At 52.2% G+C, this 12615-nt stretch overlaps 7 protein-coding genes across 7 annotated transcripts; 5 read left to right on the top strand and 2 right to left on the bottom strand.

The window, feature by feature from the left end:
- Positions 1 to 185: 185 nt before the first annotated feature.
- On the top strand, positions 186 to 1077 carry bbp (putative zinc knuckle transcription factor/splicing factor MSL5/ZFM1). The gene has a single exon (XM_071035097.1). It carries the CDS (start codon positions 319 to 321, stop codon positions 958 to 960), a length of 642 nt encoding a protein of 213 aa, XP_070887223.1. The 5' UTR covers positions 186 to 318; the 3' UTR covers positions 961 to 1077.
- BJX67DRAFT_350188 (uncharacterized protein) lies at positions 946 to 1246 on the top strand. Its single transcript, XM_071028807.1, has one exon. It carries the CDS (start codon positions 987 to 989, stop codon positions 1206 to 1208), a length of 222 nt encoding a protein of 73 aa, XP_070887222.1. The 5' UTR covers positions 946 to 986; the 3' UTR covers positions 1209 to 1246.
- Positions 1247 to 1513: 267 nt separating this feature from the next.
- BJX67DRAFT_50235 (uncharacterized protein) lies at positions 1514 to 2678 on the bottom strand. The gene is made up of 3 exons (XM_071035093.1): positions 2418 to 2678; positions 2216 to 2358; positions 1514 to 2158 (listed from the first exon to the last, which is right to left on the bottom strand). Exons 2-3 carry the CDS (start codon positions 2282 to 2284, stop codon positions 1655 to 1657), a joined length of 573 nt encoding a protein of 190 aa, XP_070887221.1. The 5' UTR covers positions 2285 to 2358; positions 2418 to 2678; the 3' UTR covers positions 1514 to 1654.
- Positions 2679 to 2857: 179 nt separating this feature from the next.
- On the top strand, positions 2858 to 5090 carry BJX67DRAFT_371362 (anion exchange family protein; the record flags this gene model as incomplete). The annotated part of the gene is made up of 5 exons (XM_071031074.1): positions 2858 to 3258; positions 3339 to 3487; positions 3547 to 3619; positions 3690 to 4186; positions 4234 to 5090. The coding sequence occupies 5 exons, from the start codon at positions 2858 to 2860 to the stop codon at positions 5088 to 5090; spliced, it is 1977 nt and encodes a 658-aa protein (XP_070887220.1).
- Positions 5091 to 5333: 243 nt separating this feature from the next.
- Positions 5334 to 6979, top strand: dbp8 (ATP-dependent RNA helicase DBP8; the record flags this gene model as incomplete). Its single annotated transcript, XM_071031073.1, has 2 exons — positions 5334 to 5854; positions 5920 to 6979. 2 exons carry the CDS (start codon positions 5334 to 5336, stop codon positions 6977 to 6979), a joined length of 1581 nt encoding a protein of 526 aa, XP_070887219.1.
- A 126-nt stretch (positions 6980 to 7105) lies between these two features.
- Positions 7106 to 8677, bottom strand: BJX67DRAFT_50822 (uncharacterized protein). The gene is made up of 3 exons (XM_071035099.1): positions 8154 to 8677; positions 7864 to 8049; positions 7106 to 7796 (listed from the first exon to the last, which is right to left on the bottom strand). Exons 1-3 carry the CDS (start codon positions 8454 to 8456, stop codon positions 7233 to 7235), a joined length of 1053 nt encoding a protein of 350 aa, XP_070887218.1. The 5' UTR covers positions 8457 to 8677; the 3' UTR covers positions 7106 to 7232.
- A 785-nt stretch (positions 8678 to 9462) lies between these two features.
- BJX67DRAFT_50213 (putative glutaminase) lies at positions 9463 to 12614 on the top strand. The gene is made up of 5 exons (XM_071035092.1): positions 9463 to 9896; positions 9955 to 10363; positions 10415 to 11420; positions 11476 to 11606; positions 11659 to 12614. The coding sequence occupies exons 1-5, from the start codon at positions 9637 to 9639 to the stop codon at positions 12328 to 12330; spliced, it is 2478 nt and encodes an 825-aa protein (XP_070887217.1). The 5' UTR covers positions 9463 to 9636; the 3' UTR covers positions 12331 to 12614.
- The last annotated feature ends 1 nt before the right edge of the window (position 12615 follows it).

The following is a 12615-nucleotide window of genomic DNA, read 5'->3' as shown; positions in this document are numbered from 1 at the left end:
ACTATTACCATCTACCTCAGATTTGGGAAAGATGTCGTGGCGCAACCAAGGCATCACGGGCTCTAATAATATCCCTTTGGGAAAGAGGCGGTTTGGCGGCGACGACGAGGATAGTCGCACCGCGACTCCTGCATCCACCGTTGGGGATCAGCGTGGTAGAAGTCCTGTCCGAGGTACGTTCTATCTTATCTCCTCCTTCTATCTTCGTGTACTATTCTAACACTTATCGCTGCAGCTGACCTTCCAGTTGACGGCGTGAAAAGGCGCAAGAAGCGCAACCGCTGGGGCGATGCTCAGGAGAACAAGGCCGCAGGTCTCATGGGCTTGCCCACGATGATCATGGCCAACTTCACCACTGAACAGCTTGAGGCTTATACCCTCCATCTACGTATTGAGGAAATCAGCCAGAAGCTCAGGATCAATGACGTCGTCCCTGCGGATGGCGACAGGTTCGTTCCCCACCTCTGCGCCTCTTTTTGTCAACCGAACGCTAACATTCCATCAAATAGGTCCCCGTCTCCCCCGCCGCAATACGATAACTTTGGAAGACGTGTAAACACCAGAGAATATCGTTACCGCAAACGCCTCGAGGACGAGCGTCATAAACTCGTGGAAAAAGCCATGAAGACCATCCCCAATTATCACCCACCTTCTGACTACAGGCGCCCTACTAAGACCCAGGAGAAGGTCTATGTGCCAGTGAATGACTATCCAGAGATTAACTTCAGTATGATAACTAACCCTCTAACTCCTAACCGTTTTGCACATTTTCTCCGCTCGAGTCGAGCTTACGATCAAGACATCGCTGCTCTTCAGCGATGCTTTTTCGGCTCGCTTCTTGCTAACCCTTGCTTTGCTGCTCAACGTTGCACATGCATTTTCTCATCAATAAATCTCAAAGGAAAACAAACTGAACTAACACTTAGCGCTTGCTACCTTTTAAAGTTGGCTTACTTATAGGTCCTCGTGGAAACACACTGAAGAAGATGGAAACAGAGTCCGGTGCTAAGATTGCGATTCGAGGCAAAGGCTCTGTCAAAGAAGGAAAAGGCCGATCTGATGCCGCTCACGCTAGCAACCAGGAAGAAGATCTTCATTGTTTGATCATGGCGGACACCGAGGAGAAGGTCAATAAAGCAAAGAAGCTTGTTCATAACGTCATTGAGACGGTAAGCATCCTCCCAAGTTTTCTGGTATGGTCAAACTAATCCTGAAACAAAACAGGCTGCCTCTATTCCAGAAGGCCAGAACGAGCTCAAGAGGAACCAACTTCGGGAACTGGCTGCGCTCAACGGTACCCTTCGTGACGATGAGAACCAGGCTTGCCAGAACTGTAAGTAAATTGCCTACTTTCTCGAAGCTATGTTGCTAATGTGAAGCAGGCGGTCAAATCGGACATCGCAAGTACGACTGCCCTGAGCAGCGTAACTTTACCGCCAATATCATTTGTCGTGTTTGCGGTAACGCTGGACACATGGCTCGTGATTGCCCTGACCGCCAGCGAGGCACTGACTGGCGTAACAACCAAGGCGGCTTTGCTAGCCGGAGGGCTATTGGTGGTGGAGATGCTGTCGACAGGGAGATGGAGGTAGGCCCTTCCCCCCACATGTGTCTATATCTCCGAATAATCTTTTCACTGACATTTGCCAGCAACTCATGCAAGAATTATCCGGCGGTGGTCCTGGACCTGATGGTGAAATGCCTCGACGTATTGAGGCTGGGCCTGATCAAGGTTACGATGATCATGATATGAAACCTTGGCAACGACCGCCTCCTCCAAGCGATGTGGCTCCCTGGCAACAACGCGGCGGGCGTGACAATCGCCGCGACGATTACGGATCCCAGGACGCAGGCGGCTCTGCCCCATGGGCATCTCAGGGCCGTGGCGGCAACGATTACGGATATGGCGCTCCTGGTGCTTACGGTGCCCCTGGAGCTGCTGCTCCTTGGCAACAGCAAAGTGCCCCTGCTCCCCCTGGACAGATGTCCTATGGATATGGAGGTTATCCCTCGTATCCCCCGCCTGCACCTGGTATGGGTGCTCCGGGCGCTCCTCCTGGTCTTGGTGCGCCTCCACCTCCACCCGGCATGTCCTCGATGTTTTACGGTGCCGGCGGCAGCCCACCGCCGCCACCTCCCGGCGAAGGACCTCCTCCTCCTGTATGTGTCCTTCCTTTCAATCAATGATATATAACAAACTGACCATATCTACAGCCTCCGAGCGACCAGCCCCCGCCGCCCCCGCCTCCCGCATGAATGATGCTCCGGCCAGGATTATGGTCATCGTCCAGTGTTGCAAAATGTTAAGGGTGCAGATTCATGACAGCCAAAAATTGAGGAGTTATCAAGGCTACATCCCTATTCCGCAGGTCATCAGTATCTTTCTGCTTCTTACCGTTTTGTTTCTTTCCACTAACCTTTAGTACTAACCGAATATCAATAATTTTTCCGTGCTTGATGTAAAACTCTGTGTAATATGGTGCGGTTCTTAATTCGCGTCTCTCGTAGTGCCCAGAATTCAGCTGGCCTGATTCATTTGCTATGAGGAGCGAGTTGGCTCCTTGGCTGAGTTGGGGAATGAGATTCAAAACTTGCGTTTGGAACAAACAACCCCTCAATCATAATGACTGGGAGTCTGAGTATCTGACAAATGACGCAAGATCATGATTATTGAGTCAGGCTTGGGGAGGTCCGACGGCTCCAGTGCTCTATTTATTTTTTTTTCCAAAGTACATGTTGACCTTCTTCACTCCTCCCCGTTCCCAACAACCCCAACGGTGGGACAGCATCTTGCTGCATCCAGAGTTACGAACCAGATGAAAATTCAATTATTTACTGTAAAGCCACTGGTGTTATCATGGAATCCCCCAGCCAGACGCCTTCATCTCACGGGCCCCTGCGCTTGTCGCCCGGGCCCAATTTCCACACCTCTTCGTCCCCACCAACCTCAGAACACGCTCAGCGGAGATCCTGGCGGTCGCCGTCGAAGCTCTTCGCCTCTCGTCGTCCGTCCGCAACAGTGAGGACCCAAGTTGCAGGCTGCTCTTCTAACGAACCCCACGGAGCATCTGAAGTATCGACCGCGAGGGATTACACACAAGGCGAAGGGAGCACAACTGAGGCGAAATGGTGGCGGATTCGATTCTTCCGGGGCATGATAGACGACGTCAAGCGTCGAGCACCTTACTATTGGAGCGACTGGGCTGACGCCTGGGACTACCGCGTCGTTCCTGCCACTGTATACATGTATTTTGCGAAGTATGTTCGAGTCCGCTGTTCGGCCTTTAAATTTTCGGGGAATGAGAGTCGTAGGCTCTGGCTCTAACTCCAGCCTCCAGCATTTTACCGGCTCTGGCTTTCTCGCTGGACATGTTTGAGAAGACCCATCAGAGTTATGGCGTCAATGAGGTCCTCCTCGCCTCGGTTCTCGGTGCTGTCGTGTTTTCTCTCTTCGCAGCCCAGCCGCTGGTGATTGTTGGCGTTACTGGTAAGTTCATCCAACTCGTACTACTCCGCCAAGGGTTTCCCAGAGTTCATACTTTGCAGGTCCAATTACCGTTTTCAACTATACCGTGTACGACATTGTCTCACCACGTGGGACACCTTACCTTGCTTTCATGTGTTGGATTGGCATGCAAGTTTCCTAACCCTTCTGATAATCGTCCCTCCCAATTAACGCCTACCTGCAGCTGGTCTCTCGTCATGCATTGGATACTCGCCATAACTAATGCCTGTAACGCACTGACCTACGTCACTCGCTTCTCCTGTGATATCTTTGGGTTCTACGTCGCCTTCATTTACCTGCAGAAAGGGATTCAAGTCCTCACAAGGCAGTGGGGCTTTGCCGGAGAGACATCCGCCTACCTGAGCATTACGGTGGCTCTACTCGTTCTCATGGCTGCGTGGATTTGCGGGGAACTCGGAAACAGCAGTCTGTTCCAGAGATACGTACGCAAGTTCTTAGAAGACTACGGTACTCCCTTGACGATTGTTTTCTTCACGGGGTTTGTCCATATCGGGCATATGAGGAGCGTAGAAGTTGCGACGCTGCCCACAACAAAGGCCTTTTTCCCCACGGCCGATCGTGGATGGCTAGTGCAATTTTGGGATATTGAGGTTGGAGATATTTTCCTCGCAATTCCCTTTGCTTTTCTTCTTACCATCTTGTTCTACTTCGACCACAACGGTAAGTCTGCCTTCATGCTGCTAGTTCTAGACTAATAATATGCCCAGTGTCGTCACTGATTGCACAGGGAACGGAGTTCCCTCTGCGTAAGCCGGCAGGATTCCATTGGGATCTCTGGCTCCTCGGGCTTACCACCTTCATCGCCGGAATCCTCGGTATCCCGTTTCCAAACGGGCTCATCCCGCAAGCACCCTTCCACACCGCCGCGCTTTGTGTCACTCGAAACATCACCGACGAAGACGACACGAACAAGGGCAAGACCATCCGCATCACCGACCACGTCGTTGAGCAGCGGGTCAGTAACCTCGCGCAAGGAATCCTGACACTTGGCACCATGTCCGGGCCCCTTCTAATTGTCCTCCACCTGATTCCGCAAGGTGTTATGGCGGGACTTTTCTTTGTCATGGGCGTCCAAGCCCTGCAGGGGAATGGAATCACGCAAAAGCTCGTCTTCCTAGCCCGGGATCGTGATCTCACCCCCCGATCCGAACCCCTCAAGCGACTGGAACGCCGGTCCGCTATATGGGCTTTTGTTATCCTAGAACTAATCGGGTTCGGCGGCACCTTTGCAATCACGCAGACCATTGCTGCCATCGGATTCCCCGTCATAATTTTGTTCCTCATTCCCGTGCGCTCATTTCTTCTCCCCCGCTGGTTTACCCAAGAGGAACTCTCTGTGCTGGACGGACCTACCGCAAGCCCCTTCACCATGGAGAGTGTCGGCGGAGTGTACGGGCATACTCCAAGTCCTCACGACACTGATCAGCACTACGGTGGAGGAGGTAGAGTATTGATTCCTGCTGAGCTGGAGACGACACCTCCGTTGGTCGAGAATGACATTGAGATGGGTGTCTACGAGCATCAAGCGAGACGAAGAGCGCACACAGGGAGTCGAAGTAACTAGTTGGATTGACATTTTGGAGACTTGTTCTCATCTTCCGCAAGCGCTGAAGATTGGAAGTATACATAAGGATCATTGCCATCCCAGAGCACATTCGCTGGCTTGATGCCCGACGACCAAATAATAATGCTGATACTAGTTTGTGCATAGAGAGTGAATCATGTGATAGCTCACCGCCCTAGCGGTCGCCATCAACTTTTTTTTCTGCCGAGAAATTAGAGGAAGATATTCAGCAGCAAAGACAGCATGACATCCCCGTCCTCCACAGGGTCTCTCTCGAGAGATTCTTCAGTGTCTTCCGATGATCTAGGTTCTGGAATAGAAATAGACCAGACCGAACTGCAAACACGCACTCCCAAGCGCCGACGCCTCTCAGAGTCTTCAAATGACTCGTTCACCGCAGCGCCCGCACCACTCCCGTCCCTCTCCCGAATCAAGAAAAAGGCTCCAAAGGAAACGGCGGCAACCAAGGAGGATGAGAATCCCGTTCTCATAAAAGACGCTTTGGAGATCGGGTTAAATGCCGAAGAGTCGTCGTTTAAGGGACTGAATGTTGCGCCATGGCTGGTTGGTTCATTGACAACGATGGCTGTTCGCAAACCGACGGCTATCCAGAGGGCTTGTATCCCTGAGATCTTGAAGGGGAGGGACTGTATTGGTGGGAGTCGGACGGGCTCAGGAAAGACAATTGCGTTCGCTGTGCCCATATTGCAAAAATGGGCGGAGGACCCGTTTGGCATTTTCGCGCTTGTCTTGACGCCTACTCGGTATGTTTTTCATCTTTCGAAGAGGTCTCCATAGCTGTGGTTAAAGGCTAATTTTTGTGTTGCAGTGAACTTGCGCTACAGGTATACGAACAATTCAAGGCAATTTCCGCCCCCCAAAGCATGAAGCCGATCCTCGTCGTTGGAGGAACCGATATGCGCTCTCAGGCCCTTGAGCTTTCACGACGACCCCACGTCGTCATAGCTACCCCCGGCCGCCTCGCAGACCACATTAACACCTCTGGTGCAGACACAATCGCAGGTCTAAAACGAGTGCGCATGGTCGTCCTCGACGAGGCCGATCGTCTCCTCTCTCCTGGACAAGGAAGCATGCTCCCAGACGTCGAAACATGCCTGTCCGCCCTTCCCCCGTCCTCCGAGCGCCAAACCCTCCTCTTCACTGCAACTATCACGCCCGAAGTCCGCGCCCTGAGATCCATGCCCCAGTCCCAAGGCAAGCCGCCTATCTTCGTCACCGAAATCTCGACCGAAATTAAAGGCACCATCCCACCATCTCTCAAACAAACCTACGTCCAAGTTCCACTCACACACCGCGAAGCTTTCTTACATGTCCTCCTCTCCACCGAAGCCAACATCTCAAAACCCGCAATCATCTTCTGCAACACGACCAAAACAGCCGACGTGCTAGAACGTATGCTTCGCTCTCTCTCCCACCGTGTTACATCTCTGCACAGTGGCTTGCCCCAGTCGGAACGAAACTCTAACCTAGCCCGTTTCCGCGCGTCTGCCGCCCGACTCCTCGTCGCTACAGACGTCGCCTCCCGTGGTCTCGATATCCCCACCGTCAGTCTGGTCGTGAACTTTGACGTCCCCCGAAACCCAGACGATTACGTCCACCGTGTTGGTCGTACAGCGCGTGCCGGGAGGACCGGTGAAGCGGTTACGCTTATCGGGCAGCGCGACGTGCAACTTGTTCTTGCGATCGAGGAGCGCGTTGGGAGGAAGATGGTAGAGTATGAGGAGGAGGAGGTGAATATTGAGAGTCGGGTTGCCAAGGGGTCATTGTTGAAGGAGGTTGGGGCGGCGAAGAGGGAGGCAATGGTGGAGATTGACGAGGGGAGGGACGTGCTGGGGAGGAAGAGGAATAAGCTCAAGAAGGTGCGGTAGCCTCCTACCGAAGATGATGCCATGATACTACGGGTAGCAGCGTCTATGGTAAGCTTGAGATACACTGTACATACATATGCATCGTCTGATTATGTGAAAGTGCACTCTTGCATATATGGCATTGCCCACTCCTACTGTCCTGTCTTGGTCTATCCGAATCAGTGCGCCACTTGCCATGCCCTATTTGGTGTCAACAATCTTCTCTGTACAGTCTAAAAACAAGCACCAAAACGCCAGCGCGTCCACAGAATGTTTAGAACTCTCTCCCTTCATACGTAACGGCACCAACGCTGCCATTCGCACTCGTACCCATGAGCCGAAGCAGCCCGTCCACCGCATCACCATCACCATCGCGGGGCTGCGAATGTGGCGTCGCCATGACTGTCTGTCGCTGGGGGTCATCATCAAATCTACCGCCTTGCGCGGTCGTCGTAGGATTAGAACTATACGTGGGACTGCTCAGGAGCATTTCCGTCGGGGATTTTCCCCGCTGCTGTTCGGACGTATCCTGTTTCGGCGTCACCTCCTCCTCTTCTGCTCTTTTCTCTTCTTGAGAAGAGAGTTGTTGGGATATATGTGCGCGTGGTGTGGATAGCATTTGATAATCCTCCGCGTCTTCGCCTTCCTCTTCGTCATCCTTTTCAGTTCCGTATTTCTGCTCGAGATGCCGCTGGATTCTTGACCCTAGCATTTCTGGCCCGGATAACCGTGGATATTTTCGGCTATGAGCTTCCAGTTCGGATACTCTCCGATCGAATTGGGGGTCTCGGACGTGGCGCATGGCGTTTTGTAGTTTGTCGCGGAGGAGGGTAGCTTTCTATTCTGCATTAGCTTTCTTTTTCCCTGTTTTGAGCCTGTTTTGAGGTACTTGAGAAGATGCATACCTCTTGTATGAATTGTTTACGCGTCTTGGGATCAGAGGGGACAGTTTGCAGCCTGGATATTGACTCTGGATAATTTTGGGCAGCTTGCTCATGGCCATGCGCACCGTCTTGGAGTAGAGGTCGATGTCTTTGTTGCGATTGTTCTGGTTCTTCATCCAGGTTCATCGCGTCGGATGTTGATTCGGGCTGCACATGTTAGCTAGAGATGCCGCGAAACATTGATAGAATCTCAGGGAAATCTGAGCCAAAAAAGATCCCATGATATACGCAGATTTATCCCAGTTACTTACCTGAATTTCCCTTTCCGCTGAAGACCGTACCACTTGGGAAGACGCCGCTGCTTCTTCCACACGTGCCTCGACGCGCTGGACACGTCGTATACCTCCCGCCGCATCCTCCCCATCCACCTGGCCAATAGGGCGCTTCTGAGCGACAAATGAAGGCGACGGGAGGAGTTTCTTTGGAGTTGGACAGCTGACGAAGGGACCCTTTACGGGCGAGCGCGTGGGCGAGAGACACGCATTGGCACTCTTTTCGCCAAGGACTCGGCGGCCATCCTTGAGAGGGCTAGGTTGAAGGGAGATTTGGGACATTGCGAGAGATATTTTCGGGCAAATGGTGGTGAGTTTGGAGAGTACAGGTACCAGAGGACGTCCGTGTGGAGGGAAGTCGTTGGTGGGGAGAATGGGAGGATTTCACGACAATTGCTGAGGCAGGGGCGAAACGAAGCTGAAGAATGATCAAGAGAGGAAAGCCGCGTTGTCGGTCCTCAAGAAAAATGTGGCGAGAGAGAAGGAATCGAGGTTGACTGGGGTTGACACGCGTGTGGGAAAGTCCGCGGCGAGACTTGAGGCTATATACAAAGCGGGTGGAATTGGAATAGCGTGTCCTCCCACGCGTCGAGCACTCCACATTCAATGTCCAACAAGAAAAATCAGTGGGTTCAGTTATCTAAAGATATTTTATAAAATAAACCGTCTATTTGAATTGATGTCCAAGGAGCCTGAAAGTTTGAACCCGACGTGTCTATCTTGCTCTATATTGCCTTCCGGTGCCAGCCAAGAGTCGTTATTTATATCAGAGAGACGCCAGGTGTAGCACAGTTGGTCAGCATGGGAAGGACCATGAGTGGTGATACGACACAACTGACCCTGGGAACACAGAAAATAATCATCTTCTCCACATCAGAGTTGCTATCCATATTTCGCACCCACGACACTTCCCGGCGTTGGAAGAATCGTGCACGAGGAGTCCTAACGCTATCTACACAACCGGCCGGCTCGTGCGCAACACAAAAAATGGAAGGAATTCCAGCACGGAGAATAATTTGCTTCAGGAATGCCCTGAGGATAGATATTGATATTTCCTCGAAATCCCTTCTCAATGATATAGGACTCAATCATACTCGCAACGGAGCTCTTCATCAGCTAAGCATTTCCCCGCATTTCTCCTCACCCTTTCATCCTTCGTCATTCCTCCGCTCTTCCTCCTCCTCCTCCTCCTCCCTCCTCGTCTTGAGCATCGGCAATCCGGTATTGCTCGATTCGCTGCATCAAATCTCGCCAGCCGGAATCCGCCATCTCTGGAGTAGATCTCCTGGACTCGGCCGATTGCGTCATCATCAATAACTGGGTTGGAGGAAACCCCGAGCCGAACCACAGGCATCGACGTCCCGGCTCTTTGTGTTTGTTTTGGTTACGCTGCTTGGTTATCCTGCACAAGGATTCGTTCTCAAACCTCATTTCTGTCTGCTTGTACTCTGCCAGTGACACCATGCGACCCTCTCTTGCGGTGCTGGCAACCACCCTTCATGCAATTGTGGGCACAGCCTCTTCGCTGACTCCACCTGTCCTGCCCTTGATTGTGCGAAATCCGTACTTGAGCACTTGGCTTGGAAATGCTCGCGACGTTCCATGGTCGAAATGGCCCATATTCTATACTGGAGAGGAGCTGGGCCTCGCCTTGATGGCCCAGGTCCCAAGCACAGGGACAGTCTATCCTCTGCTAGGAAAGCCCCATGAGACTTTACCCGAGTACGTGCCTTAGGGATCTTGCCTGTTGATTTCACAGACACCTAACGAATGCTACCAGCTCGGCGCAGCTCGAGTTTCCAACATACCTTGGAGCCAACTATGATGCGTCCACAACAAATCTCACGTATAGCATCCATCCAGAGTCCACTTCTTCCCCGGTCAATATCACCCTCTCGTTCTTGTCCCCCATCACCCCAACTTCGACTCTGCGGCAGTCGATCCCTGCTTCGTACATAACTGCTCACGTCAGCAGCGATGTGGCACTCAATATTTACATGGATATCAATGGCGGATGGGCCACGAGAGGCTTTAGCAACCGGATTACTTGGCAGTTTGACAGGGAACGAGTTCCCGCAGATAGCTCACCAACTCTCCAGAGATGGCGCGTTCAAAGAGACACCCAACTTCTGCTCTCCGAAGACAATGATCGAGCGGAATGGGGCAGCATTTACTTCACTGGACCTGCTGTTCGTGCCCTTATTACAAGCACAGCCCGACCATCGAGCTAACAAACCTAGGACGTCCAATACCAATCAGGAGCTGCCAATACGGTGCGGCGTACATTCGCTGCAAGAGGGTCTCTAACAAATGTCAACGATGCTGATTTCCGTGCAATAAAAGACCGAGAGCCTGTTTTTGCGTTCTCCAAGTCCTTCGTTCCCTCTCGAAAATCGGGCGCGGCCACCGACAGTGTGACCTTTACTATAGCCCAAGTCCAGGACCCTGTTGTTCAGTATGCTGCGGCCCGTGGCCTTACTATGATGCGGCCTCTTTGGGCGTCCTGGTTTAGCAGCGCTCAGTCACTGCTCAGCTTCCACTATTACGATTTTCCCAATGCCGCACACCTGGCCGCCAACTATTCCCTCCAGTTGGCCAAAGATGCTTACAAGTCTGGTGCCCAAGACTATGTCGACATCGTGGCGCTTTCCGCTCGACAGGTCATGGGTGCGACAACGTTTTCGGGTACTCCGGACAACCCCATCCTGTTCCTGAAGGAGATTTCTTCCAACGGCAACTTCCAGACCATCGACGTCATATTCCCTTCGTTTCCTTTCTTCCTCTATACGAATCCGCGCTGGCTGGCATACCTTCTTGAACCGTTGATAGAGCACATGCTCAGCGGCCAGTACCCGAACAAGTACGCTATGCACGATTTAGGAACTCATTTCCCCAACGCCACGGGCCACCCGGACGGAATGGACGAGTACATGCCCGTGGAAGAGTGTGGTAACATCCTCATCATGGGGTTGGCAGTGGTCAACTCAATGCTTTATGATAAAGATTCCGATGCGTCCTCCATCTGGTCCACGGAAGGCATGACTACCCCCGTGTCCGATGAGAACGCCGGCTATTTCCCTCTGAGCCAGCTACAAAATCTCTCTGGGATCGACAAGCAAGACGGGAAATGGGGAGGTGCTGCCGTCGGTCGTAGGCATGCTGAGAAATGGATTCAGCGTAGCTACAGGCTTTGGGCACAATGGACTAGCTACCTAGTAGAGTACTCCCTGGAACCCGAAAACCAACGTAAGTCTTATCTTGCCGTCCACCCTGCGACTGACCAATAAATAACTTTGACTAGTCTCAACAGACGACTTCGCAGGGTGGCTCGCGCTTCAAACCAACCTAGCGCTAAAAGGTATCATCGGCATCCATGCCATGAGCAAGCTTGCTGAAATAGGCGGATACAAAGACGATGTCGCATACTATAAGGTAGGCTGTCTCTTTCTGGCATCTCCACTAATGTTATTAATGGTTATATTAGAACATCTCCAAAACCTACATCGCAAAGTGGGAGGAATTTGGGATGTCCCGAGACAAAACCCACGCCAAAGTTGCCTACAACTGGTACGGTTCCTGGACAACAATCTACAACCTCTACGCCGACGCCCAGCTCTGTTTCCACTTGGAAGGCACCAACCTTGATCCATCGCGATGGCTCGCTTCTCATGAGCAAGAGCCCCAAGAACCCCTCCAACCGTCCAAGCCCGACCGGAGAAAGATTGGCTTCGTGCCCCATCACATCTACACCAAACAATCGGATTGGTACCACCTTGTTCGCCAAAAATACGGACTCCCCCTCGACTCCCGCCACCTCTACACAAAAACAGACTGGGAGTTCTTCGCTGTCGCAGTAGCTTCCGAATCAGTTCGGTCTGAAATCCTTGAATCCGTCGCGAAGTGGGTTAACGAGACCTCCACGGACAAGCCCTTCACAGATCTCCATAATACAGAGGGTAACGGTGGGTTCCCGGGACCGACTTTCTATGCCCGACCCGTTATCGGCGGGCACTTTGCTTTTTTGGCGTTGCAGAGGGCTTGTAATGGGAAGGCGATGGAAGGGTTGGGGTTCTTGAATGATAGTGCTACGGCCGGCAGTCTTGGGGTGGACGAAGATGCGAAGTCTGGCAGTGGTTTTGTAAGGGAGGACTTGTAAGTTAGTTGATTTGGATGAGTAGCTTGGTGGAGGACAATAATCGTTCGTATATGCCGTGTCGAAGAGAAGTGGATAGTACGATAGAGCCTGTTCCTACTTCGGAGATGCTTCGTTCCAGCCCTGAGTGCTGAGGAGTAAGGAACTTAGTCCCGGAAATGGATGAGCAAGACAGGATCTCCCCGATGCTCAATTGTTCACCTCAGCTACCCGCTCCCGAAATATGCAGGATACCGTCGTTTGGGGTAAGCTGATGCAGCGTCCCGGACCTTACGAGAGACCTTGGAA

This window comes from Aspergillus lucknowensis (genome assembly GCF_044049455.1).
Source record: "Aspergillus lucknowensis strain CBS 449.75 chromosome Unknown BJX67scaffold_14, whole genome shotgun sequence".
Classification (NCBI taxonomy): domain Eukaryota; kingdom Fungi; phylum Ascomycota; class Eurotiomycetes; order Eurotiales; family Aspergillaceae; genus Aspergillus; species Aspergillus lucknowensis.
The sequence above is the reverse complement of the archived record's forward strand: the minus strand, read 5'-3'. Positions and strand labels throughout refer to the sequence as shown.

What these genes read in the sequence shown, in the direction of transcription:
- bbp (XM_071035097.1), top strand. Translation starts at nt 319, where the DNA reads ATGGGCTTGCCCACGATGATCATGGCCAACTTCACCACTGAACAGCTT.
- BJX67DRAFT_350188 (XM_071028807.1), top strand. Translation starts at nt 987, where the DNA reads ATGGAAACAGAGTCCGGTGCTAAGATTGCGATTCGAGGCAAAGGCTCT.
- BJX67DRAFT_50235 (XM_071035093.1), bottom strand. Translation starts at nt 2,284, where the DNA reads ATGACCATAATCCTGGCCGGAGCATCATTCATGCGGGAGGCGGGGGCG. An exon ending in CGGGGGCTGGTCGCTCGGAG is followed by an intron (nt 2,159 to 2,215) that starts GCTGTAGATATG and finishes GGACACATACAG; the next exon opens with GAGGAGGAGGTCCTTCGCCG.
- BJX67DRAFT_50822 (XM_071035099.1), bottom strand. Translation starts at nt 8,456, where the DNA reads ATGTCCCAAATCTCCCTTCAACCTAGCCCTCTCAAGGATGGCCGCCGA. An exon ending in CAGCGGAAAGGGAAATTCAG is followed by an intron (nt 8,050 to 8,153) that starts GTAAGTAACTGG and finishes TAACATGTGCAG; the next exon opens with CCCGAATCAACATCCGACGC. An exon ending in GTAAACAATTCATACAAGAG is followed by an intron (nt 7,797 to 7,863) that starts GTATGCATCTTC and finishes AATGCAGAATAG; the next exon opens with AAAGCTACCCTCCTCCGCGA.
- BJX67DRAFT_50213 (XM_071035092.1), top strand. Translation starts at nt 9,637, where the DNA reads ATGCGACCCTCTCTTGCGGTGCTGGCAACCACCCTTCATGCAATTGTG. An exon ending in CCCCATGAGACTTTACCCGA is followed by an intron (nt 9,897 to 9,954) that starts GTACGTGCCTTA and finishes GAATGCTACCAG; the next exon opens with CTCGGCGCAGCTCGAGTTTC. An exon ending in TTTACTTCACTGGACCTGCT is followed by an intron (nt 10,364 to 10,414) that starts GTTCGTGCCCTT and finishes TAACAAACCTAG; the next exon opens with GACGTCCAATACCAATCAGG.